The sequence below is a fragment of the Selaginella moellendorffii genome, unplaced genomic scaffold, assembly GCF_000143415.4.
Source record: "Selaginella moellendorffii unplaced genomic scaffold, v1.0 SELMOscaffold_3, whole genome shotgun sequence".
NCBI classification, from domain to species: domain Eukaryota; kingdom Viridiplantae; phylum Streptophyta; class Lycopodiopsida; order Selaginellales; family Selaginellaceae; genus Selaginella; species Selaginella moellendorffii.
The window spans coordinates 1,916,630-1,940,853 of record NW_003314264.1 but is presented as its reverse complement, the minus strand read 5'-3'; the positions used below and the strand labels follow the sequence as shown (position 1 = coordinate 1,940,853).

General features: G+C 48.6%; 8 protein-coding genes across 9 annotated transcripts; 4 read left to right on the top strand and 4 right to left on the bottom strand.

The window, feature by feature from the left end:
- Nucleotides 1–47: 47 nt before the first annotated feature.
- LOC9655190 (peroxidase 5) lies at nt 48–1,575 on the top strand. Of its 2 annotated transcripts, XM_002963615.2 has the most exons (4): nt 175–463; nt 527–715; nt 779–944; nt 1,006–1,575. In XM_002963615.2, the coding sequence occupies exons 1-4, from the start codon at nt 257–259 to the stop codon at nt 1,419–1,421; spliced, it is 978 nt and encodes a 325-aa protein (XP_002963661.1). In that variant the 5' UTR covers nt 175–256; the 3' UTR covers nt 1,422–1,575. The 2 variants fall into 2 exon arrangements, with proteins under 2 accessions (XP_024524040.1, XP_002963661.1); XM_024668272.1 differs by having other exon boundaries at nt 48–463; nt 527–944.
- Nucleotides 1,576–1,582: 7 nt separating this feature from the next.
- On the top strand, nt 1,583–3,405 carry LOC9643466 (TLD domain-containing protein 1). The gene is made up of 8 exons (XM_024668271.1): nt 1,583–1,674; nt 1,760–1,862; nt 1,947–2,051; nt 2,106–2,191; nt 2,247–2,479; nt 2,540–2,729; nt 2,793–2,976; nt 3,029–3,405. The coding sequence occupies exons 1-8, from the start codon at nt 1,628–1,630 to the stop codon at nt 3,344–3,346; spliced, it is 1,266 nt and encodes a 421-aa protein (XP_024524039.1). The 5' UTR covers nt 1,583–1,627; the 3' UTR covers nt 3,347–3,405.
- A 1,140-nt stretch (nt 3,406–4,545) lies between these two features.
- Nucleotides 4,546–6,277, bottom strand: LOC9643465 (transcription repressor MYB4). Its single transcript, XM_024668389.1, has 3 exons — nt 5,851–6,277; nt 5,500–5,773; nt 4,546–5,442 (listed from the first exon to the last, which is right to left on the bottom strand). Exons 1-3 carry the CDS (start codon nt 6,066–6,068, stop codon nt 4,606–4,608), a joined length of 1,329 nt encoding a protein of 442 aa, XP_024524157.1. The 5' UTR covers nt 6,069–6,277; the 3' UTR covers nt 4,546–4,605.
- A 665-nt stretch (nt 6,278–6,942) lies between these two features.
- On the bottom strand, nt 6,943–9,309 carry LOC9655189 (pentatricopeptide repeat-containing protein At1g62914, mitochondrial). Its single transcript, XM_002963208.2, has 2 exons — nt 7,240–9,309; nt 6,943–7,178 (listed from the first exon to the last, which is right to left on the bottom strand). Exon 1 carries the CDS (start codon nt 9,225–9,227, stop codon nt 7,356–7,358), a length of 1,872 nt encoding a protein of 623 aa, XP_002963254.2. The 5' UTR covers nt 9,228–9,309; the 3' UTR covers nt 6,943–7,178; nt 7,240–7,355.
- Nucleotides 9,310–9,697: 388 nt separating this feature from the next.
- Nucleotides 9,698–11,340, top strand: LOC9655188 (alpha-1,6-mannosyl-glycoprotein 2-beta-N-acetylglucosaminyltransferase). Its single transcript, XM_002963613.2, has one exon. It carries the CDS (start codon nt 9,873–9,875, stop codon nt 11,160–11,162), a length of 1,290 nt encoding a protein of 429 aa, XP_002963659.1. The 5' UTR covers nt 9,698–9,872; the 3' UTR covers nt 11,163–11,340.
- A 70-nt stretch (nt 11,341–11,410) lies between these two features.
- LOC112344025 (pentatricopeptide repeat-containing protein At2g35030, mitochondrial-like) lies at nt 11,411–13,693 on the top strand. The gene has a single exon (XM_024668158.1). It carries the CDS (start codon nt 11,411–11,413, stop codon nt 13,691–13,693), a length of 2,283 nt encoding a protein of 760 aa, XP_024523926.1.
- A 2,294-nt stretch (nt 13,694–15,987) lies between these two features.
- On the bottom strand, nt 15,988–16,876 carry LOC9643463 (dehydrodolichyl diphosphate synthase 2). The gene is made up of 2 exons (XM_024668153.1): nt 16,515–16,876; nt 15,988–16,405 (listed from the first exon to the last, which is right to left on the bottom strand). Exons 1-2 carry the CDS (start codon nt 16,874–16,876, stop codon nt 15,988–15,990), a joined length of 780 nt encoding a protein of 259 aa, XP_024523921.1.
- Nucleotides 16,877–16,978: 102 nt separating this feature from the next.
- LOC112344013 (dehydrodolichyl diphosphate synthase 2-like) lies at nt 16,979–23,422 on the bottom strand. The gene is made up of 2 exons (XM_024668148.1): nt 23,169–23,422; nt 16,979–17,033 (listed from the first exon to the last, which is right to left on the bottom strand). The coding sequence occupies exons 1-2, from the start codon at nt 23,420–23,422 to the stop codon at nt 16,979–16,981; spliced, it is 309 nt and encodes a 102-aa protein (XP_024523916.1).
- Between the last annotated feature and the right edge of the window lie 802 nt (nt 23,423–24,224).

The window sequence follows — 24,224 nt, the reverse complement described above, 5'->3', positions numbered from 1 at the left end:
AAACTAGTGATCTTGACAAGCGTCAAGAGTTATTCTGAAGAAATGTAAACTTTGGCTTAAAGCTGTTCATAAGGAGGTGGTTGACAATGTACTTGTTCACAAGCTACTCAACCTTCCAACCAAATCGCGAAGGCATTGGAAACATCTTGGGAGGTATAAAAATCCCGAGCTGACAAACTCCTGGACAAAGCAGCTCGAGCTCCAAGGCAGCGAAGGAAGAAGAGGCTCACAGCAGGAACTTTGGCCTGTGAGAAAGATGGCGAAGCTCTGGATTGCAGTGGTCTTTGGAACGATCGGGATCCTCGCAAGCGTTGCTAGCTCGCAGCTGAGCGTGGGATTTTACGAGAAGCAATGCCCGCAAGTGGAAGCGGTGGTCCAGAGCTTCGTCCAGGATGCCATCACCAGGAAGCCGGGAGTTGGAGCTGGGCTGCTTCGCCTACAGTTCCACGACTGCTTTGTCCAAGTAAGATTTCTCTCTATGTTTTTGTCTACTAAAAGTTTCATGCTGTTCTTCTTTTGATTCCAGGGGTGTGACGCTTCCGTGCTTATAGATTCCACCAAGAACAATTCTGCCGAGAAGGACGCTCCACCCAACATAAGCTTGAGGGGATTCGAGGTGATCGACGCAGCCAAAGCAGCGTTGGAGACGCAGTGCCCGGGAGTGGTGTCCTGCGCAGACATCGTGGCGTACGCTGCTCGAGACAGCGTCTTCAAGGCACTGTTCTTTCCTCATCTTTTCCAGATCAAACTCACATCTTGTTTTTCGTTTCTTTCTCAGCTTGGAGGGCCGTTCTGGGAGGTGCCGGTCGGGAGAAGAGACGGGACGATCTCGCGAATGAAGGAGGCAAATGCGAGCCTGCCAGCTCCGTTCTTCAACGTGGCGCAGCTCACCCAGAACTTCGCAGCGCAGGGCCTCTCTCAAGACGACATGATCGTTCTCTCGGGTAAAAATCAAATTTTTAAACTCTCTAGCCGCGCTAAAGAAAAAAAAACTTTGACCTTCAGGAGCTCACACGATCGGGATCGCGCACTGCTTCACATTCAGCCCCAGGCTGTACAACTTCAGCGCCAACGCTTCCACGGATCCCACCCTGGATCCAAACTTCGCGACCGCCTTGAAGAAGCAGTGCCCGCCAGGGAAAGCCGCGGCATTCAACTCGGTGGTGCTCGACTCCCACACTCCCATCCACTTCGACAACAGCTACTACGTGAATCTGGCGCTGCAAAAGGGCGTGCTGGGGTCGGACCAGGTGCTCTTCTCGGACGCGGCCACCAGCAAGGCCATCAAGACGAGCTCCGTGGACGAGGAGAGCTGGCGGGCCAAGTTCGCGGCGGCCATGATCAAGATGGGCAGCGTCAAGGTGAAGACGGGGCAGCAGGGCGAGATCCGCAAGAGCTGCCGAGCGGTCAATCACTCGTGAGTGATCGATCGTCGACCAGCTCGAGGAAAGAAGGCATGACGAAGAAGTCGTGAAATCGTGATCGAGAAAGAGGACGTACTTTTTGTAATTAAATCGATCGCTCGCAAGTTTATATCCATTGTTTATAAAAGATTTGCTCCAATGTCTTAACGTTCTTCGCGGTGAAGTGGCGATTTCTCTTTTGACACGTTGTTTTAGGGTTTTCGATGGGGAACAGTGAGAGTCGCGACGAGGAATTCGGGCTTGTTTGCAGGTGCGTGTCGCATTTCTCGATCGGCGCTGCATTGATGCGCTAGTCTCTCACATTTTCGCGATCGGCGCTACGTTGATCTGATCAGGAGGTTCTCGGAATCGGAGGTGAATCAGCTCAAGAAGCTCTACCTCTCGCTTGCTGCGCAGTCCCGAAGCAATGGAGAGTATATCATCGCTTCAGTCTTCCAGGTACACAAGATCCTCTCTCTCTCTCTCTCTCTCTCTCTCTCTCTCTCTCTCTCTCCCCCACTGAGTCTCTTTTCTCTTTGGCAGGCTTACTACGGAATCCATGGCGCTCTTGGATCTCGTCTCTTTGATCTGGTTACTCAGCTCCGGAAAGACCAGCGTATGACTTATCGAGATTTCGTCACCGCTAAGGTTTGCTTCGCGACATCTCAACTCTCAGTTTCGTTCTTTCTTTCCTTTTCACAGGCAAAATATGAGAAAGGCTTTCCTGACGAAGTGGAGGAGTTCATGTTTAAGCTGCTCGATCTGAATGGCGACGATCTCGTTGACAGGTTCGGTTTTAGGAATTACAAAGAAACGAAACCATGTATTTGTTGTTATTGTCAGAGAGGAGGTTGAAGCTGTGATTCTTTCCATTCTAGAGACTGTTCTTGGCCCCAAGGACGCCGTCACTGGCGATGGCTTGCCAGACTCAAGCGTCCAAGCGTTTCTAAAACCCGTGAGATGGACGGAGGATCAAGGAAAGCTCTTGATGACCCCTCAAGAGTTTCATCGGTGGTGTAAGCTGGTGCCCTCAGCAAAAAAGTTTCTCACGAACATATTACACTCTCCAGGAACAGGTTCGTGAGTTTTCCTTCTTCTGTACTGTATAACTAGCTAGATCTGTTTCTACAGTGCAGTCATCCGTGGGCGCCAGGTCCCTCAGTTCTTGATCCCACCAAAGCTTGACAACCAAAACATTATTTTGAGAAGAGAACACGCTTGGCACATCGCCGGGAAGCTACAACCGCAAGAGTGCGAGGACTGGATGCTCCTCTACCACAGCTCAGTGAATGGAGCGAGTTTCAACACCTTCTTGAAGAGTGTGAGGTAGTGTTCCTCTCTTTTCCTTTTCTTCAATGAGATTCTTTTCTGTGAACGATCCATCTCCAGTGTTTCGAAAGGATGCACGATCTTGGTGATCAAGGACAAAGAGGGCTGCATCTATGGTGGCTATGCTTCTCAACCGTGGGAAAAGCACAGCGAATTCTACGGCGACATGAAGTGCTTTTTGTTCACATTGTACCCAGAAGCGGCTATCCATCGGCCATCCGGCTCAAACTCAAACTTGCAATGGGTAAATTTTCTTCGCATTTCTTTTGCTTTTCTCAAACTTCTCCAACGTACAGTGCGCGATAAACTACACTTCTCCCAACATACCAAACGGAATCGGCTTTGGGGGCCAGATTCACCACTTTGGGCTGTTCATCCACTCGGCATTCGATCGGGGAAGCACGTATCCGTCGGTGACATTCAACAGTCCAGCGCTGTCGAGCCAAGCAGCCATAACTCCCGACGTCATAGAGTGCTGGGGCATTGTGGTGAAAGGTGGCGAAGAGGGCGACAAAGGCGTGGCAGTGGGTCCTAAAGGCACCATTCTGGAGAGGTTCAAGGAAGAGCGAAACATGCTCAACCTTGTTGGAATCGCAAATGCAAGTCATAACTAAGTAAGAAACCTCTTATCGTGTTTATTTGTATGAATAATCACTTTGACAAGTTCTTCGAATGGACGAACAACACAAAGAAACTAGCTTTGCTCTAGTCATCTAGCAGTCGGAGGACGATGCCGGGCAGAGCAGTTCTATTCCTTCGAAGTCTTCACTCCTCTCTGAAGAAAAAGTGATATGCGGGTACTGTTTTCGTTTCAAGGAATGGAAACTTACGTAACGTCTCGAGTTTGCGAGCGAACATCAGATCTTACATCCGCAGCACCTGCAAAGAAAAACAAAATGGTTCCTGGCAAGAAAAAAGAGGGCACTCCGCCGGTATAGGGCCCATGTAGAAGTCCATCCTGTTGTCGGGGTCCGGCAGCGGCAGTGCCGACCATGTCCGGCTCGACATCCTGTAGACGCACTGGAAGTCAAGCTCAAGAAGGCTGAGGACCACCTCCTCCCCACGAGCCCACGCGCGGATACACCACTCTGATGCAAATCCTTGGAAAGATCTCTCGGCTCCAGCCTTTCGTCCAGGCGCAGCAAAGCCGTGGTTGCTATCACTCCATCACCGCTGCTGCTCGTTTGCATGCATGGGAGGACCACAGACAACTGGGAGGGATACGAAATTATCACTGACCATGAATTCCGGCGGCAGGCTCTTCCATCGCGCCAGAGTCCTCACCACCAAGCCACGATCAACGAAGACTTGAGCGAGTACTCCTGTGACCGATGCCAAGCTCGTCTTGGTGATGAAAAAACGTTGCTTCCATCTGGAGGCGAGCACCTGGCCAGCTCCAGTGTCCACTCCCCGGCTGCCGCTACTGCCGCACCACAGCGATGATCGTAGTTGTTGAAGGCGATCGACGTACTCTCTGAGGCATAGACCACCCGGAAGCTCGAGTCTGGGAACGCCTGGAAAGTGGCAATGGAAGCCCGCAATCTGGGGCTCCAGTGTAGTGGTGGAGGTCGAGTCCAGCAGCAAGCGAGAAGTGATGAACAGCTGGGCTTGCGTGGTCACTAGGAACAAGCCCGTCGAAGTTGCCGCTCACACCCGGAGGAGCTCTTTCGGAAGGTAATTCAGCGGAAGAGGGCTCCAAGCCAGCGCTTCTCCCCGGGGCTCGCCATCTTATGGCTGGTGTCCCAGGGAGACGAGGTCGAACGGTACATGCTTAACATTTGGAATGGCAGAAACTAACTCGTACATCTTTAGAAAATAATGACTTTCACAAAGAAAAAGATGGTGATAAGTTCTTACGAACAACACAAAGGAACTAGCTTGTTCTAGTCATCCACCACTCGGAGGACGATGCCGGGCAGAGTGGCTCCAAGCAGTCGAAAACGTCCCCTGGAAGAGCAGTGGCAAGAACACTGTCGGGGCTGCATGAATCTTCCACCGTCTTGGAGTTGCTACTGCTGCTACTGCTGCTAATGGCGATGCTCGCGGTGGCGGCGGCGGTGGTGGCGTTACCTTTCACCTCGGCGGAGTAGTCCAGGCTCGGAAGCTTGTCCCAGTGGCCGTGATGGCCGCCCAAGCCTGGCAGCGGGAATTCGTCGTGGTGGTGGACGAGCAAGCACTGCTGCTGGCTTTCCTGCTGGAGAAGAAACTCAAACTCACTGCTGGCCTCGCCGATGCTGCTCTGCTCCACCAGGAAGTTGACGCCAAAAACTCCACCGCCGCTGCCGCGCAAGGCGTGATGGCGATGATCGTGATGGGAGCTCTCTTCTTCCGACGCGTTCTCTTCCACACCATACCGCGCTTGCTCACGCTTGATCACTTTTGAGCGTCGGCTTCCAGCCTTGGAGGAGATCCTTGACGACGATCCGCCGGAGCCTCCCTGGAAGCTCTGGTAGCAAGCGGGGGCCGCGATGGCACCATCGTCACTGTCGTCTCGTTGTTGTTCGGGCAAGTAGAAACCTGACTCCGGAAAGAAGTGGTGGTCTCCAGCTGCTGCAATGTGCTCCATGCTAGGCACCATGCTGAGATCGCCATTCTCGAAACTTGGAAGCTCCGATGGCTCCATCTTCCCGCCCTCGAAGCCTGCATGGTGCTCGTCTTCTCCAAAGTAGAATGCCGTCTCAAAGTTGGTTGGCACTGTTGCTCCAGGAACCTGTTGATTCAGCGTATCAGCGTAAGAACTGTAAGAGTTTTCTTTTGAACATCGCACCTGGAAGGCTGTCAGCTCACTGGCAGCAGTAGTCTCGTAAATCGCGTCCGAGGACGAAGCCGCGGAGGCCTCACAGCTTCCAGGGGCCGCGCCGGACCCCATCTTTGGACGCTGCAAGGCTCTCAGCAGACGCTTTTGCCTGGTGCTCCAAAAGTTCTTCACGTCGTTGTCCGTGCGTCCAGGGAGATACGAAGCGATCTTAGCCCACTTGTTCCCAAGCTTGGATTGCATCTTCACCACCATTTTCTCCTCCTCGGGAGAGAACTTGCACCCACTTCTATGCCGCAATCACAATGCGATTAGTCCCACACAAGCGAGGGAAAAGAAGAAGTGAAAATCTCAAACAGGTACCTCTTGAGGTCGGGCTTGAGCTTGTTCACCCAGCGCAGCCTGCACGATTTCCCGGTTCGTGGCAACAGTCCCTTGGAGCGAATGGAGCTCCAGTCCCTGGGACCGTATTGACGAACGTACTCAAGCAGCACTTCGTCCTCTTCTGGCATCCACGGGCCCTTCCGTAGCACCACCTGGTCGCCACCCTGCTGGTGTTGCATTGTTTTGGTCACCACCATCGTTGCTCTTGGCTCGTCAAGCGTGACCAACAACGAGCAGCGTCCTCTCCGGGCATCTGCCAAGATTTCCCAGGACGGCCATTTCTTCTTTTGTACAAGGTGGCCCAAAACATTTTTGAGTGACCGTTACCTGGGCGAGTCAATCCGGATAGACGATCGAAACACGCAAGTACGGAGAGAGTGATTCGAAACGCACCTCGTCTACAAAGCTCTCTTCGTTATCTCGTCAAGAATGAAGACCTTCTCCGTGGTAAATGTGGATTGAGCGCAGCGAAAGCTCAATGCCATGAGCATTCGCTGCGAGGCAGACGCGTTCCACCTTCTCGAGCTCCAACCCCGTCCGCCGGCCTCCTCAGCACGTACCATGCCCCTGAACACCGTGTTGTACGAGTACATGCCCGGGACAACGTCGCTGCCTTTCTTTCCTTCTATCATCTCTACCATCGCCTGCTCCATTCTCCCGGTCTCTACAGTTGCACAGCCCGGAAGTCTGTTGTAAAAGACTTGAGCGACCACTCGTCCCTTGTGGGCTTTCCCGTTCTTGCGGACCGACGAGCATGAAGTTGGCCGGGGCGAGCATCTTGGATGGAGGAGGAAGGCGAGGCCGCGTCCTGGAAATTCATTTGAAGACGCGGGAGGCCATGCCGCTCCTCCGCTGTGAATGATCCCGTGCTGCCACCAGTGCGAATAAAAAACGATGTTCTCTCCTCCGCCGGTCGAGCGAGGGCGTACATTTGCAGGTGGACCTTGTGATCCGCGAACAGCCCTGGCGACAAGAGGGATCTCCAAGAGAGAGGAACGCCGGAGGAGATGCTCGGCGCACGGTGCCACTGGAGGTGGATGAAGCTCTCGCAAGATCCTCCACCGCGGGAAATAGACCTAGGGCTTCAGGGCTTTTGAAATTCACTCTAAAATTCCCGCGCGATCAAACCTTCTTGTCCCGTGACGCCAAATCTTCGATCTTTTATAAACCGTATCAACTATAGCTATGACAATCGCCTCAGCTTCCGAACGCTTCAATTCTTTTCGATCAGCCACGTCTCTTCCTCTACGCACTTGTTGCATCTTCACCACCGTTTTCTCTCCGGGAGAGAACTCGCACCCACATCTCTGCCGCAATCACAATGCGCTAAGTCCCGCAGAAGCGAGGTGAAAATCTCAAAACAGGTACCTCTCGAGGTCGGGCTTCAGGCCTTCCGGTTCATGGCACAGTCCCTTGGAGCGAATTTGAGCTCCGTCCATGGCCCCTCCTGGAGAATGATTGATAGCTTACCTCGACCAAAGGAGCTACAGAGCTCTCTTGGTTATCTCCCACTTGTGAAGAAAGACCTCCTTCCTGGCCTTCCTCCGTGGTAAATGTGGATTCAGCGGCTGCGGCGCGTCCTTCTGCTGAAGCTCAATGCCGTGAGCACTTGCTTCCAGGCAGACGCGTTCCACCTTCTCCGTTTCCTGAACCAGCTCCAGCCCGTCCGCCATAGCTTTGTATATGTGCGGCTTGGCCACGAGCTTGGACTCCACCATCCGGAGGAAATACTCGTACGCCTCCAGGAACTTGCTCTGCCGGCACAGCCAGTAGATGATCGTGCTGTACGCGTACGAGTCCGGCTTGCACTTGGCCGTCCTACTCCCCATCGCGTCATTGAACAGCTTCGTCGCTCGCTCGATCTGTCCGCCCTTGCAGAGAGCACCGATCACTCTCGTGTACGTAACCACATTCGGCTCCCTCCCGGTGCTCGACATCCGCTTCAGGATCTCCAGCGCGTCCTCGACTTTGTTGGCGTCGCACAGCCCCCCGATCAGCGCGGTGTACGTGTAAACATTCGGCTCCACTCCCCGGCGAAGCATGTCCACGAAGTAATCGTTGGCTTTGTCGATGCGGAGAGCTCTGGCGTGCCCGGTTATGAGCACGGTGTAAGTCACAGCCGTCGGCTCGCAGTTCCTCTCCACCATGTACTCAAACATGGCGTTGGCCTCGTCCAGCTTCCCGGTCAGGCACAGCCCGTCGAGCAGCGTGTTGAAAGTTACCACATTCGGGCTGCATCCACTCTTGATCATCCTCCGCAGCACGTACCGCGCGGTAGGCAGCTGCCTGGCCTTGCAAAACCCGCTGATCACCGTGTTGTACGAGTACATGTCCGGGACAACGTCGCTGCCTTTCTTCCCTTCGATCATCTCTTCCAGCAAAGTCATCGCTTGCTCCATCCTGCCGGCTCTGCAGTACCCATACAGCAGCCCGTTGTACGTGAGCAGCGATGGAACCACGGCATTCTCCTCCATCTCTCCGAACACCGCCAGCGCACGGTCGATCTGGTCCGCCTTGCACAGCCCGTAAGTCAGCATGTTGTAGGAGATCCTGTCCAGCGAGCACTCGTCGCTGAGCCGCTTGTAGAGCTCGTAGGCCGCGTCAACTTTCCCGTTCTTGCAGAGGCAGCTGACGAGCATGTTGACGATGAAGGTGGTCGGGGTGAGCATCTTGGATTCCATGTCCTGGAGGAGCTCCAGCGCCGCGTCGGTCTTGGCATCGTCGCAGAGGCCGCGGAGAACGATCCCATAAGTGTAGATGTTTGGGAGGCACTCCTTGTAGAGCATGTCGTCGAAGATCTTGCGCGCCTTGGAGCCATGGCCGCCCTTGACGAGAGCGTTGAGATAGGCGTTGTAGGTGAAGACCGTGTGCTCGAAATCCTCCTGGCGAGCTGCCCATTTGAAGACGCGGGAGGCGAGCTTGGGAGATTTGATGTTCTCCAGGACGTGGATCACGTCGTCCTCGGTGGCCATGCCGCTCCACGGCTGCAAGTACTCGGCCTTGCTCGCCCAGTCGTGGTCCTCGTCGCTGGCGATCAGGAGGACGTTGCGAGCGACGAGCGAGAGGGATTTGGAGCTCTCGGAGCTCTCGGCGGCGGCGAGGCTGGATTCCGCCGCTGCTGCGGGGAGATCCAGCGACGAACCCGCCGCAGAGGGATTCACAACAGCGAGATCGCTCCTTGCGCTCGTAATATTCCTGTTGCTACCCCTGGGTGGACGATCCTCCGCCTCCTCATCCGAGGAGCTATCCGAGGAGGCATCCCTGACCGCTGGAGCCCTCGCGGCGTGAATGTGCTGCTGGAGGAGGGACAATCGCCGCTGCCGCGCGAGCAGCACTCTCGGGAAATACCGATTCATCGCGAGCGATCATCCGCCGATTCCTGCCGCATTTCCCTGGATCAATCGAGAGAGAAGAAAAGCAAACCTGCTCGGCTCCATCGCCAAGAAGAAAGCTTAGGCACCTCGCGATCAGTGCGCGCAATGCCTCATCGTCCATCGCATTCCTCGGCCTCTCGACATCTTCCGCTTCTGCCGCCTGGAAAGAACCCGGCCGCTCTTGCCAGTTCCTCAATGGCGCCCTCTCGATCAAGAGCAATCCTTACGAGATCCTCCCGCCCCAGCTTCCTGTCCTTGCCCCTCAATTTCTCGTTATAAGCCGTGCCCTTCTCGATCAGCCGCGCCTCCCTCGCGAACCGGATCATGAACCCTAATCGACGAAGGGCTTAGGGTTTAAAGATCCAACGGTTTATAGGAAATGGGCATCACCGGCCGTTGGATAAGGCTCGATAAACTGTGTTCGTTAAAGGGGGCTTTGTCTGTTCCTCCTCCCCAGGAACGATACAATGGCGGCGCCAAGCGGCGAATTTCGGAGCAAGATCGCCAGGGTCGATCGATCGGAACAGGTATTGGCGAAATTCTCCGCGCTGCCGTTGGCGCCACGCTTTCTTGGTAGTTCAACCTAAAAGAAAGATCCGCTTGAGCTCTTGGCATGATCCAGCGGAAATGGTGAGCAGCGGCAGGGCGCGCCCCAATCTCCAGCATCTGCTGCTCGCCTTCTTGATTCTCATCTCCGTGGTGGGGATCTTGCTCAGCAGCTCGGGCTTCGCCAGATTCGACACCACCCCCGGCGGCGGGCGAGCCTTAGGTCCCATCATCGTCCTCAAGGAGGCGCTCGTCCAGGAGGGCGTAGAGATCCAGGAGCCGGCCATTGTCCGTGAGCCCACCAATTCCTCCCTTTGGGCCCAGGGAAGAAACGCGCTGCCGCCTCGCAACAGGGAACTCTTCCCAGCGCTCGCCAGGGATCACATCATCGTCGTGCTCTACGTCCACAACCGGCCACAGTACCTCCGGGTGGTGATCGAGGGCCTCTCGCGCGTGGACGGGATCAACGAGACACTCCTCATCGTCAGCCACGATGGGTTCTATCCCGAGATGGCGGAGCTCGTCGAGAAGATCGACTTCTGCCAGGTAAAGCAGCTTTTCGCGGCCTACTCGCCACACCTCTTCCCCTCGTCCTTCCCGGGGACCTCTCCCGGCGATTGCAAGAACAAGGACGATCCAGTGGCCAAGAAGTGCGAGGGGCAGGCGGATCAGTATGGAAACCACCGCAGCCCGAGGATCGTCTCGCTCAAGCACCACTGGTGGTGGATGATGAACACCATCTGGGACGGGCTTCCGGAGACTCGGGGTTACAACAGGCACATAGTTTTCATAGAGGAGGATCACTACTTATTCCCAAACGCGTACCGGAACATCCAGACGCTGGCCAGGATCACCAGCGAGAGGTGCCCGGATTGCTGGGCCGTGAACTTGGCCCCCTGGGACGTCAAGAACCGGGGCGAGCGGGGGGACTTTCTCGTCGCCGAGAAGATCGGAAACATGGGATATGGATTCAACCGGACGATGTGGAACAAGCTCCACTCGAGCGCCGCCACCTTCTGCCACTTCGACGATTACAACTGGGACATCACGCTGTGGTCGTCGGTGTATCCGTCCTGGGACGAGAAGGCTTACACTCTCCGGGGGCCGAGGACGAGCGCGCTACACTTCGGGCGGTGTGGCTTACACCAGGGGCACCAGGATGGCAAACCCGAGTGCCAGGATTTCACGCAGGAGGGGCCGCAAGTGGATCCGGAGGACCGGATCATGAACATCGATCCGAGCTGGGAGGTCTCGCGGCATGTTTATAACTATCCCCACAAGTTCACCGGGTGGGGGGGATGGGGAGATCGCAGGGATCAGAAGCTGTGCATGGAGTTTGCGTCCATGTACCGCCATCGCCATCGCCTCTAGGAAGAAGAAGACGAAGATATAGAAACGAAGGAAAGGAATTCCATTCCATACGCTAGCTAGAAAAGAGAACGTTTGAGAGAGAGGGGTTCATACAGGGAGTGAAGTTTCGATGGAAAACTTCTTCCAACACGCCAAAGATTTTCAATGCGGGAGAAAAGAACGAGAACTTCCATTCAAAGTCAAGTCATTTGAAAGACCTCTCCACGCTAACTCTCGCTTTCGCAAAAACTTAGAACAATGCCAGATTCATGAGGGTGTCGCTATTGCGGCTGGCGAGAGAGGATCAAACGCGAATTTTGGGCGACCAACAAGAGGTTTTAGCGCTCGCCCGGATCGTCCGAGCGTGTGGGAGCTTGCGCGACCTCGCCAGGGGCCGGCAAATCCACGCGGATATTCTCGCCAGCGACCAACTCTCCACGGACAGATTCCTGGCCAATGCGCTGCTCGAAATGTATGGGAAGTGCGGCAGCGTTGGCGAGGCGCAAAGAGTCTTTGATGCCATACACTCGCCCAATACATACTCGTGGAATATCCTCATCGCGGCATATGCCCACAATGGGCATATTCACCATGCCCGGGCCAACCTCGAGAAGATGCCGCGGCCGGACGTTGTGTCGTACACGGCGGTGTTGGCTGCGTACGGAGAGCACGGCCTTGTCAAAGAAGCGATGGAGATTTTCTGGAAGATTAGAAAGCCCGATGTTGTGGCCTGGAACGCGATGATTCGCGTGAATGCCGCGAATGGGCATTTGCTGCAAGCCAAAGAGATCTATGATCGGATGGAGAAGCGAGATGGCTTGAGCTGGAACAGCATCCTCACTGCCTACGCGCAGCTGGGATTCGTCGAGGAGGCGTCCGCGATCTTCCAGTTGATGCCGATGCGCGATGCTGTGGCCTGGAACATTGCAATCCAGGCGCTCGCACAACAAGGGCTCCTGGACGAGCTCCTGGAGACGTTCACCGCGATGCCGGAGAGGGACGTCTTCTCCTGGAACGCGGCGCTTGGGGGATTCGGGCAGCACGGCCAGATCGAGGCGGCGATGGAGGTGAAGAACAGGATGCCACAGTGGGACGTGGTGTCTGCGACGGCGGCGGTGGTGGCCTATGGCCGGATCGGCGAGATCGAGCTAGCCAGCGCGGAATTCCTGGGAATGCCCGAGCGAAACTCCATCAGCTGGAACTCCATGATCCTGGCGTGCGCCCAGAGCAATCGCTTCGATCTGGCCAAGGAATTCCTTGACAGAATGCCGCTGACAAGCGTGATCGCGATCACGTCCCTGATCCAAGCCCTAGCGCAGGCATCGCTCGTGGAAGAAGCGCGCAAGCTCCACGACGCAATGTCCCACAGGGATTCCCTCTCGTGGACGGCCATGGTCACGGGATATGCGCAGGCCGGGCATCTGGAGCGGGCGTGGAATATGCTCCACGCCATGCCCGCCTGGGACGGGGCATCCTGGACAGCTCTTCTCCAGGCAAATGCCCAGCGCGGGCATCTGGAGGAATCTCTCGCGGTGTTCGAGAATATGCCGCAAAGGAGCGCCATTGCCTGGAACGCGCTGCTGGGAATCTTGGCCGTGGAGAGGGGCCTCACGGACGGAGCAAACGCCCTGTTTGGGAGATTCCCTCACTGGGACGTGGTATCTTGGAACATTCTCTTGCTGGGGCTGATCCACGCCGGGCGGGCAGCGGAGGCGTTGCGCGCGTTCGATTCCCTGCCCCAAATCCACAAGAATGTGGTATCCTGGACAACCCTGATCGCCGCCCACGCGCAGCTCTCCCTCCGCCAGGCCAGGGCCGCCTTCCACAAGATGCCGCAGTGGGACACCGTCGCCTGGAACGCGATGATCGCCGCCGAGGGATCCGTGGGCAATGCCCTAGAGGCGCGGAGGATCCACGACGAGGCGCCCGAGAGGAACGCCATCTCCTGGAACGCGATGATCACCGCCTACTTCCTCGCGGATCGCCTCCACGACGCCAGGCTCGCGTTTGATCGGATGCCGGCGTGGAGCGCGGCATCCCGCAACGCCATCGCAGCGGCATATTCCGCCGCGGGGCGGCTGCCGCAGGTTGAGGAGCTCGTCGCCGCGGCGACGTGCAGTGGCGACGCGGTGCCGTGGAATATCCTCCTGGCGGGATATGCCCACCACGGGCATGGGAATATCCTCGGGCACTGCTTTGGCGCCATGGTGCTTGAGGGGGCGATGCCGGATGGCATCACATTCCTGGCGCTGCTGGTGGGCTACTGCCACGCTGGCATGTGGAGTGACACGTGGCATGCGTTCCATTGGATGGTCGGAAGTTTCGGTCTTGTTCCGGAGCTATGTCATTACAACGCTGTGGTTGAGATGCTGGCCAGGTCCAAACGCCTTAAGAGGGCGGAGGAGCTTTTACATAGCATGCCATTTCTCCCGGATGTGGCATCGTGGATGGTTTTGCTAGGAGCTTCCAAGCTTTTTGGAGACAAAGAACGAGCCAAGAGGGCTAGCTTGGAAATTCTCAACTTGCAAGCTTATAAACATCCTAGTACTTAGCAAAATCTGGTAAATATTCAATGACATTGACTAGAGAAGATTTGTATTTCACCTATGAAGTTCTATTCTTGGTAGACACAACAGAGCAACCATGTCACACCCAAGCGGCCAAACCTTCCTGCCCGCGGTAGCAAACCACTAACTCAGCAAGCTCCCTCCTTTTCATTTGGCATTTTGCGGCTACACGCCCAAAATCGTAGCTATAGCGACACCAACAGAGGCGGTGGGAGAAAATCAATGCGCAAACACTAATCTGCCTTGCATTTTCGCATTCATTAATAAAATAAAGTGCAAGAAAATATCCTTATATATTTAAATGAAATTTATGGAGCTACCGCTGACATATATCCATGACGCTTTGAAACCCAAGGTGGTTTATGGGGATAAGCCTTGTGAGGTTAGCATGGATTCCCTGTGGTCTTATGCCTCCATCTGGGCACCCATGACCACCCAAAAACATGTAATAATTGTGGATGTGGCTCGAGAAAAGTCATCCCAAATTCTGTTAATTGCTTACAGTCTTTCTTTTCCTTTATTCTTGTCACAGTCCAGGCTTTCTTAACAAGAGGTGTCTATAGTTTAAAACTATCTTGCTCATGGAGCTCACCGGCCTAAGAGGTATTTAGCCATGAGCCATGAGTTTGTGCATTGACATGTTCTTTTGTCTTCCTACAAAGGTGAGAGGAAAGTTGTGGTGATTGACAGGTATCTCCACTTTACGATCAATCTGAACTCTCAACCACTCTTTTCAGGTTTTCACCCCCTGGACAAGCTAGTACAACTGTGGAATAAATGTAACTTCCTTCTGGTTATCAACAATCTCCAGATAGCCTTTAAAATTGGAGTGAACTTGCAAGCCTACAGAACTTCAGTCTATGGTGAAAATGGAGGTGGAGTGGCTGAATCTTATAACATCAAAAGAAAATTTGATGTTTATGTTGGCAGAAAAGGTTGTGCATGCCGGTGTGATATTGAACAAGTAGGTGTCCCAGGGAGTTGTAGATAGAGGGGCCAAGCTCTCTCACTGTATTGACGTTTGAGACCAAGAACTGTGACTTTCTAAGTTCTCTTGTTGCAAAGTTCTAAAGGCTTTGTTTACAACTTTTTTCGTTATGTAGGGAACTGCCAATCAGGCCACCAGTTGTTCCTCCAAAATTCTTCCAGGTAACAGTTTCTTGCATCTAGGACTCACTGCTTGATTCTTATGCCCAGGCTTAGAATCACTTTGTGTGCCTCGCATGTACAGGCTCTATACGAAACTCTTGCTCCATGGAGCCATGTTACATTTTTCTCTGGTAACTCAAAGAATCACCTGCGTACTAACTCTTGTCTGTCACGTGTATAGACAAGAGTGGGTTTGCTTCCAACGCACATCCAACCGAACTGAAGGAACAAGTCTTCAAGTCAATTGATATGGAGGATTGTGTCCACCATTGTTCTTCTCCACACGCTATCATACTCGATGACAGCGCCATAATGAGGTCTGGAGAAGATCTCACCAACGTTGGCAATCAATCAACGAATCCAGTGATTGAAATACTCACCCAAACTGAACATGGCCAGAGCATTTGAGTTGGAGCTGATGAGTTGCAGTCAACCAATTTTGGTGGCGTGAATGGAACCTTGCAAGGGAAATTTGATTCACTCTTCTGATTCTCTGTAGTGTCTTCATTACAATTGCAAATTCGAGTTTAGATAACTTCTGGTCCTGTTACCATGTAACATTATACATGTACATATGTCCATGAACCTTTCTGAAAATTATTTATGAAATAAGACTGATGAAACATCTAGAGCTTCTACTGCCACAAGAACTCCAAATTTCAACAACACCAGAGTAGTTACTAACAACCATGAACAGCTAACTATAAAACCCTAATAAACAAACTGTAACCTCACGCTCTAATTCATTCATTCATATTTTGTTCATGGTGCCCACCAAGAAACATGAGACCGAGGAATTTAAATAAGCTGCTCAGATGATTGTCTCTGCGGTTTGGGTCTTCTGCTGTCTTCTGGGTCTCTTGCGGCCTGTGTTTTGCTATTGCCTTTTGCCTTTTGACTAATGGTTGAACCACTCTAGTTATCTATGAAATCATGTCATTGTTGGTGTTATTGACACATGTAGTTTTGTGTTTTCTTTCTTAAAGTATATGATTAACCATCTTGATACACCTAAGATATCTTTATAAAAGATTTTGTGGTTACTGTTGCTCCTTTTACTCTGTAAAATCTGTAATAAATTTGTGTTTTTTGCACAATTTTTATATCTTTGAATGGTTTACTTTATGCCATTAACTGTGATGTTTTACTCCAAAGGTCCTCATACGCCCCTGGAATTCCACCAGGGCATTCTTGTACTCCTCTTCTCCAAAATCCGGCCATAGCTTCTTCTCAAACACGAGCTCCGAGTATGCGAGATGCCACAGCATGAAATTGCTCAGCCGCTGCTCGCCGCTGGTGCGAACGAGCAGCTCCGGCGCGCCAACATCCTCGCACCGCTCGCCTAGCATCAATCTCTTTGCCAGGTTGATCTGGTCAATCTCCTCCACAGCCATTTTCCCCTGCTCCACCTCGCGCGCCAGCGCCTGGCACGTCTGGACCAGATCGCTGTGCCCGCCGTAGCCAATCGCCATGACGAGTTTCATGCCCGTGTTGCCGCTGGTGATGGATTGGGCATCCGAGATCTTGGCCTGGAGCGGGCGCGGGAGCCTGGCAGTGTCACCAATGCAGTGGAATTGGATCCCATCCCTGACCAAAAATCATCACTCAGTCAATCCATTTCCATTCGCTGAAAACCATATCGAGAAATTCCACGCACAGCAAAATGGTGGCAGGATCATCGAGGCTGAGAACTCTGTCAAGTTGCTGCATCCACTGATCCACTTCTTCCCTGGGCCGCAAGAAATTCTCGGTGGAGAAGGCAAAGAGCGTGAGCGCTTTGATCCCCCAGTCGCTGGACAACCTCACGATCTCCCGGGCGTTGGAATAGCACGCCTCCGCCGCTGCTCGCAGCTGGCGCTCCTTGGCGATCCCTCGCACCTGCGCCCACCGCGAATTCCCGTCCATGATCATTGCAACGTGGTTCGGGAGCCGCAAAGGATCCACCTCCGCAGGCAAACGCATCGTCGCCGCGCCGAGGCGGGAAGCGCAAGGAGCGGCAATGCTGGCGGTGATGGCCATGAAACAAGAATTTAGATTCGAGAAAGAGAATGTGATTCGATCCCAGAGGAAGAGGGCCATATAAATACGCTGTATACCTCTTGTATTTCTATTTACATGGTCTCACTCCCGCCAAAAAAGTTCATCCCCAGGCTTTTTGTGCCCATTGTACAAAGACCTGTACACATGATAAACAATTAACAAGAAAACAGAACTAACCTTCCTCATCATGAAAGTGCCTGCCAACTGGGGTGCAATTTAAGGGTTATCCAGCAGCCACATCAGTAGATATTTAAAGTATATTCTATTTAGTTAGGCTATACACAACTATATCATAGTGTCTTTTTAGTTTGCTTAAACAAAACCTGTTAGTAGTGAATATATTTAAAATATATTTGGATATTTTAGAATATTTTACTATATAACGGTTGTTATTCATTTAAATTAATCTTATAATTTATAAACATGTTTATAATTTATAAACTTTCCTAAACACTTCCTAGTATATTCTTTTTATTGTACCATCTAATGGTTAATATGCAATAAGATTAATCTTGATTTATAAATTATAAACGTATTTATAATTATTGATCAATTTAATTACTCAATGACACTACTATTGAGCAAACCAAGCATTGTTGCATGTAATGCACAGCAAATTATTACAATACCTTTTGTATTTTAACTTGTCAACCTATACTGCCATGTGTTGTTTAAAAGTTAGCCTATTAATTCTTTATTGTAGACTTCTGAGCTATTTCTTAGGCTCCAGGCTAAATGATAGCCTACTTGTCTTATTTTTATAGATCCACTGTCTTGTAGCTATTTTATATTTACTTGTTTGACTGTTTATGCATTGGTGAATTTGAAACTTTATTTGATTTGGACTTTATGTATACCTTAGTATATAAAGAGGGCTTAATTGTTAATGGCCACAGACTTTTGCCTAGTAGTGTATATATCAAAAGTCTTGTATAATTTCTATGGCAATGTCAAGTTGGACTCCTCCTTCTAGTCCTGAATGGCCTTTTGCTCCATCTACTAGGGCTTCTAATGTTTTCATCTGGGGATCTACTTCTTCCAAAGATGAGGAACCAAATGCTTCTTCCAAAGATCAAAAACCAAACGCTTCATCAAAACTTTCTTCACAAATGCATGGTGATGAGCACTAAAAAGTGGAGTTATATCCTTATAAAACAAGTGAGGAATACTTGTTCTAGTGCCTAGACTCACCCTATCATGCTAAAGATTGCCCATTTCATCAACTTGGTGCACAAATGAATTTAGAGTAAGAACCATCTATTGAAGAGACTGCCCATCATTAACATTTCATCTGATTCTGAATGTGAAGAGGTTGTGACACCACCATATGGTCTTCATCCCAAGAAAAACCATCTAGATGAAGGTGGAGTAAAGTTTCCTAGCGAGTCTGACATGGACTAGAATTTCCTTTCAAATAGCAAGTGTGTGCTTGAATATGTTTTAATAGCATATATAGGCTTCTATTTGGGGTTAAATAGTTCTTTATCTATACTATAATGTTATTATTAATTAATTTTTTATGCTAATAGTTCTTAGGGTTTTTTTATGTAAAGTAACTTTGTCAATTCTTGCTTTTTATTTTGGTACTGATAGTTAAATTGGATTAAGCTACTTTACTTATCTAAAACTTAATAGTAATACAATATTACATAATAATTGTGAACTTTAGTGTATATCTAGTTAGAGTCCTCCAACAAGTCTATAATTATTTCGTTGACATCAATTCCATGACTCGTTTTAGGTTGTTTTAATTTTCCTACTGCTGTTGATGGTGATGTATCCTTAAGCTTAATTTTTTTTTATATAAGCAACTACATCCGAGTTCTCCTCCATCACCATCACTTGTCTCTTATCATTTTGATATGCTTGGAGGGAGTTCCTTGTGCCTGCAAAAAGGTTTACAATCGTGTCAGCAGTTGGTGTCATAGAATGCATTATGAAATCCAGAAAGTTCACATAGATCTCAGACCTTCTTATCATGTTTGAGTCATCATCATATAATGGCTTGATGTCTTCTTCTTCAAACTCGAAGTGCTCATTATGAAGGTCCTATTGTTGTTGCCATGAGCATTGGAGTGGTTTCCTTTGGTTTCACTAGGGACATTCAAAGTGTCAATTTCTGTATAGTAATACAGTTAATTAGAAAGATAATTATTTGTGATTAATTACCTTTATTTTACCCAGCTAGTTAAGTTTAAAGCCAAATGGGTAAACACTAAATATGGTGTATGTTCTCTCGATCATCATCACCCACCGTTGAATCTCCCTAAACATGGATGTTAACCATTCCTCCATATAGAAAACTGCAATCCAACCATCATCTACCACCATTTCCTGGGAAAATCCCAAAATATGATGGATGATGTTTTCGTTACAAACTTGTCATCTTTCAACCTTGCCTTTATCATTTCTATAGTTGTGGGGTAGGATAGTTAGTATGAGATGATGTCATGAATGTGACTTTAGGTATCGAAAGTTATTTGTCGGCTAATCCTTTCGAATATTCTTTCTTTACTACTATGATACTAAAAGGTCGGCATTGCTACACTCATTATCAATTCCCACTTGAACTAGTTGAGAAACTAGTCAATGACCATGCACTTAAATTAGATAAACATAAAGTAAGAACCCTATGTGTTTCTTGCTGAGCATACTCAACTTAGTTTGAGAAACATATATTATTGACTTGCACTTGCTAGTATCAAAAACCTTTGCGATATTGATATTGGTCCCTTAATATTCACTAAATGATAGTTTACCGTGTCTGCCAAACACCCTCGCTATTATACCCTTTATATTAGTTTCATTCTGGTCCTAAATGCTATTTATAAAAAGTGTTTAGATTTGCTCATTTGGCATATTTACCATGTAGAGATTGTCCTGAACACAATGGTGTTCGTCCCATGTCAAGTTTCAAATTTGTCCTAGAGATTAACTTTTGATACTAAGGAAGGAGGAAGTTGGTTGAGTCTTAAAAGTTTGCATTCCTAGACTAAGAGTCATTTTTTTTCTAAGATGGAAAATTTTCCACAAATTTTCTTAAGCTTTTTCAATGGCTAATCTGTCAATCACTTTATTTAAAAACCATTCTGTTTTCATAAGTCAGTACAAATTAGTGAAGGGGTTAAAATTGACTTCAGTTGGCTTAAACATTAGTAGGTAGTTTGTATGATGTAACCCAAAAGGGATGCTAATCTTTGGGGTTAAAGCAATTGAGTTGGATAGAGTCTAGAGTTGGTGTACAAAAGTGGATATTACACTTTTTAGAAAGGTGACCTTTATGCTTTTCTTTTGTAATATTATGCTAAGTGGTAGATTGCACCTTGCATTTTGTTATACTCTATAAAAATAATGAACTCTCATTGATCTTGACTTGGTCTTGGTGGCTCTGTGCTTTGGCTGATGATGGTAATGTCTAATTTAGTTGTTTGAGGTTGAGATGTTGATACCCATACTATTGCTTTGTTTATGAAGAGGTTGTGTACCAATATGAGTCCATCTCATAGTCTTCACTTTAGTTTTAGCTAAATATTAATCATGCATAGCTAGCCTTTTCAAGGTCTACTCAGCGTTGTTAGCTAAATGCATTAGTAAGCTTATTGTAGTTGAGTTGAATTCAAGTGGTCATTTAGTTCATGGTTATCTATGAGCTAATATCTTGTACTTAGGGTATTACATTCATATTGGACAAGCATATGACTTGATGATGTGAGTTTAATATTTGGGTATTATGAAGACAAGTTGAAGAGTGATTGTTAGTTGCTCTGCGATTAGTGATTACTTGTAAACTTTGTTTAGGATTGTTTGACACTTGCTTTATTTGATGATGATTTAGTAGTGATGGGCTTACTTTACCAGATGGTGTTGCGAATGATCATATCGTTAGACTTATATGGTTTTTCCATAATAGCATATTGATTCTACTTTTGATAATGTCATTTAGTTACGTTTAGTCTGTGGTGTTGGATTTCATTGAATCTTGGATGTGATGATTCACTCCTTGATAATGTGTTATCTATAACTGAGTATTGTTAGAGAATTGGTCTCAGATATTGAGTAAGGTATTTTTGACTTTGGTTAACTTAGTTTTTGGAGAGTTTTGAGTGGTGATTCACTCTTGTTTTCTTCTAACTTTGTTTTAATGTTGATGGTATTGAACTAATCCCTTATCATTAACATTGTTGATATTGAGATTCAATTGAGATGAGATGTCTTTCCGTATGATTGATATTACGTTTCATTAGTCTTGATGAATATAGTGTTAATGTTTGGGTTATAACTTTATATTATTGGCATTTGTGCATTTACTAATTAATAAATATATTAGTGTTCAAACGAGGTAAGTAGCAAGTTGAGTTAGTTGTGTTCTAGATAAAATTGTTTAATAAGGGTTGAATTTTGAGCTTTTCTTTGAAAAATGATTCAATCATAGATTTTATTAGTTTTAAGAGAGAAGAGTTAATGATTAATATTAAAATATTTAAATCTTTGTTAGATTTAAGTTGAAATATATTGATTGGTGATGATTTTTCTTATGCTTATTATGCAGTGAGTTATGTCTGGCTATAGATAGATTTATAGAGGATCAATTAAATGATCACTTGTTGAGCATCACTTTGTTATGATTAATTTTTGGATTGATGTAAAAATGCTCTTCATTAGCTTCGCATTATGAAGTTTAGCTTATAGATGTGTTAAGGATGATATTAATGGTTATACTATGATTTCTTCTTTAGCATTGAAATTAGTTTATGCGAGACTCATGATTATTGTTAAGCAAGACTTAGCTATAAGCTTCTTTGAGCTTTTAATTGCTTGAGTTTTCATGCTTGTGATTTATTTGTTTGAAATTGTTAAAAAAAAGGCATTTTGGCTATTAACTTCAATATAAGGTGATATCAGACAAGTAGGTGTCCCAAGGAGTTGTAAATAGAGGGGCTGAGTGTCTCACTATATTGATATTTGAGACCAAGAGCTATGACTTTCTAATTCCTCTTGTTGCAAAGTTCTAAAGACAACTTTTTTTGTTATGTAGAGAACTGCCAATCAGGCCACCAATTGTTCCTCCAAAATTCTTCCAGGCAATAGTTTCTCGCATTTAGGACTTACTGCTTGATTCTTATGCCCAGGCTTAGAATCACTTTGTGTGCCTCGCATGTACAGAGAAACTCTTGCTCCATAGAGCCATATTACATTTTTCTCTGGTAACTCAAAGAATCACATGCGTACTAACTCTTGTCTGTAAAGGGTAGCTTTGCTTCCAACGCACATCCAATTGAACTGGAGGAGCAAGTCTTCATGTCAATTGATATGGAGGATTGTGTCCACCATTGTTCTTCTCGAATTGAAAGTTCTTACATCCATGGTGGTTCCGATGCTATTATACTCGATTGCAGTGCCATAATGACGTCTAGAGAAGATAAGTCTCACCGACGTTGGCAATCAATCAACGAATCTGGTGATTGAAGTACTCACCCAAAATGAACATGACCAGAGCATTTGAGTTGGAGCTGATGAGTTGCTGTCCACCAGTTTTGGTGGAGTGAATGGAACCTTGCAAGGGAAATTTGATTCACTCTTCTGATTCTGTCTTCATTATAATTGCAAATTCGAGTTTAGGTATTTACCAGGATCTCAATCAGAAGGTCCAATTAATATTGTCACCATGTAACATTATACATGTATATATGTCCATATATTTATGCTTCTACTGCCACAAGAACTCTAAATTTCAACAACACTAGAGTAGTTACTAACAACCATGGACAGCTAACTGTAAAACCCTGATAAACAAACTGTAACCTCACACATGTTGGTAAATGCTCTAAACAAGTAAAGATATTCATTCATTCATTCTTATTTTGTTTACATAATCTCATGGTGCCCACCAAGAAACATGAGACCAAGGAATCTTCTACTATCTCCATCTCTAGTGTGCTTAGTGTCACCCACTCCTGGGGTGTGGGTCTCTTGCGGCACTATTGCCTTTTGCCTATTGACTAATGGTTGATGTATGCATCATGTCCATATTCCACTCTAGTTATCTATGAAATCCCCAGTGTTAGTGTTATTGACACATGTAGTTTTGTGCTTTCTTTCTTAAAGTATATGACTAACCATCTTGATACACCTAAGATATCTTTATAAAAGATTTTGTGATTACTATTGCTCCTTTTACTCCTTTTATTGTCCAACAGTTTTTCTATCTTACTTTATGCCATTAACTCTAGTGTCTTACTCCGAAGGTCCTCATACGCCCCTGGAATTCCACCAGGGCATCTTCTCAAACACGAGCTCCGAGTATGCGAGATGCCACAGCATGAAATTGCTCAGCCGCTGCTTGCCGCTGGTGCGAACGAGCAGCTCCGGCGCGCCAACATCCTCGCACCGCTCGCCCAGCATCAATCTCTTTGCCAGGTTGATCTGGTCAATCTCCTCCACAGCCAGTTTCGCCTGCTCCACCTCGCGCGCCAGCGCCTGGCACGCCTGGACCAGATCGTTGTGCCCGCTGTAGCCAATCGCCATGACGAGTTTCATGCCCGTGTTGCCGCTGGTGATGGATTGGGCATCCGAGATCTTGGCCTGGAGCGGGCGCGGGAGCCTGGCAGTGTCACCAATGCAGCGGAATTGGATCCCATCCCTGACCAAAAATCATCACTCAGTCAATCCATTTCCATTCGCTGAAAACCATATCGAGAAATTCTACGCACAGCAAAATGGTGGCAGGATCATCGAGGCTGAGAACTCTGTCAAGTTGCTGCATCCACTGATCCACTTCTTCCCTGGGCCGCAAGAAATTCTCGGTGGAGAAGGCAAAGAGCGTGAGCGCTTTGATCCCCCAGTCGCTGGACAATCTCCCGGGCGTTGGAATAGCACGCCTCCGCCGCTGCTCGCAGCTGGCGCTCCTTGGCGATCCCTCGCACCTGCGCCCACCGCGAATTCCCGTCCATGATCATCGCACCGTGGTTCGGGAGCCGCAAAGGATCCACCTCCGCAGGCAAACGCATCGTCGCCGCGCCGAGGCGGGAAGGGCAAGGAGCGGCAATGCTGGCGGTGATGGCCATGAAACAAGAAGTTAGATTCGAGAAAGAGAATGTGATTCGATCCCAGAGGAAGAGGGCCATATAAATACGCTGTATACCTCTTGTATTTCTATTTACATGGTCTCACTCCCGCCAAAAAAGTTCATCCCCAGGCTTTTTGTGCCTACACATGATAAACAATTAATAAGCAAACAGAACTAACCTTCCTCAAGTGCCTGCCAACTGGGGTGCAATTTAAAGGTTATCCAGCAGCCACATCAGTAGATATTTAAAGTATATTCTAT

What these genes read in the sequence shown, in the direction of transcription:
- LOC9655190 (XM_024668272.1), top strand. Translation starts at nt 257, where the DNA reads ATGGCGAAGCTCTGGATTGCAGTGGTCTTTGGAACGATCGGGATCCTC. An exon ending in TCCACGACTGCTTTGTCCAA is followed by an intron (nt 464 to 526) that starts GTAAGATTTCTC and finishes TTTTGATTCCAG; the next exon opens with GGGTGTGACGCTTCCGTGCT. An exon ending in CGACATGATCGTTCTCTCGG is followed by an intron (nt 945 to 1,005) that starts GTAAAAATCAAA and finishes TTTGACCTTCAG; the next exon opens with GAGCTCACACGATCGGGATC.
- LOC9643466 (XM_024668271.1), top strand. Translation starts at nt 1,628, where the DNA reads ATGGGGAACAGTGAGAGTCGCGACGAGGAATTCGGGCTTGTTTGCAG. An exon ending in GAATTCGGGCTTGTTTGCAG is followed by an intron (nt 1,675 to 1,759) that starts GTGCGTGTCGCA and finishes TGATCTGATCAG; the next exon opens with GAGGTTCTCGGAATCGGAGG. An exon ending in CAAACTCAAACTTGCAATGG is followed by an intron (nt 2,977 to 3,028) that starts GTAAATTTTCTT and finishes TCCAACGTACAG; the next exon opens with TGCGCGATAAACTACACTTC.
- LOC9643465 (XM_024668389.1), bottom strand. Translation starts at nt 6,068, where the DNA reads ATGGTGGTGACCAAAACAATGCAACACCAGCAGGGTGGCGACCAGGTG. An exon ending in CTCAAGCCCGACCTCAAGAG is followed by an intron (nt 5,774 to 5,850) that starts GTACCTGTTTGA and finishes GCGGCATAGAAG; the next exon opens with TGGGTGCAAGTTCTCTCCCG. An exon ending in GTGAGCTGACAGCCTTCCAG is followed by an intron (nt 5,443 to 5,499) that starts GTGCGATGTTCA and finishes CTGAATCAACAG; the next exon opens with GTTCCTGGAGCAACAGTGCC.
- LOC9655189 (XM_002963208.2), bottom strand. Translation starts at nt 9,227, where the DNA reads ATGAATCGGTATTTCCCGAGAGTGCTGCTCGCGCGGCAGCGGCGATTG.
- LOC9655188 (XM_002963613.2), top strand. Translation starts at nt 9,873, where the DNA reads ATGGTGAGCAGCGGCAGGGCGCGCCCCAATCTCCAGCATCTGCTGCTC.
- LOC112344025 (XM_024668158.1), top strand. Translation starts at nt 11,411, where the DNA reads ATGAGGGTGTCGCTATTGCGGCTGGCGAGAGAGGATCAAACGCGAATT.
- LOC9643463 (XM_024668153.1), bottom strand. Translation starts at nt 16,876, where the DNA reads ATGGCCATCACCGCCAGCATTGCCGCTCCTTGCGCTTCCCGCCTCGGC. An exon ending in GATCCTGCCACCATTTTGCT is followed by an intron (nt 16,406 to 16,514) that starts GTGCGTGGAATT and finishes TGACACTGCCAG; the next exon opens with GCTCCCGCGCCCGCTCCAGG.
- LOC112344013 (XM_024668148.1), bottom strand. Translation starts at nt 23,422, where the DNA reads ATGGCGATTGGCTACAGCGGGCACAACGATCTGGTCCAGGCGTGCCAG. An exon ending in GTGTTTGAGAAGATGCCCTG is followed by an intron (nt 17,034 to 23,168) that starts GTGGAATTCCAG and finishes TCATGTGTACAG; the next exon opens with GTCTTTGTACAATGGGCACA.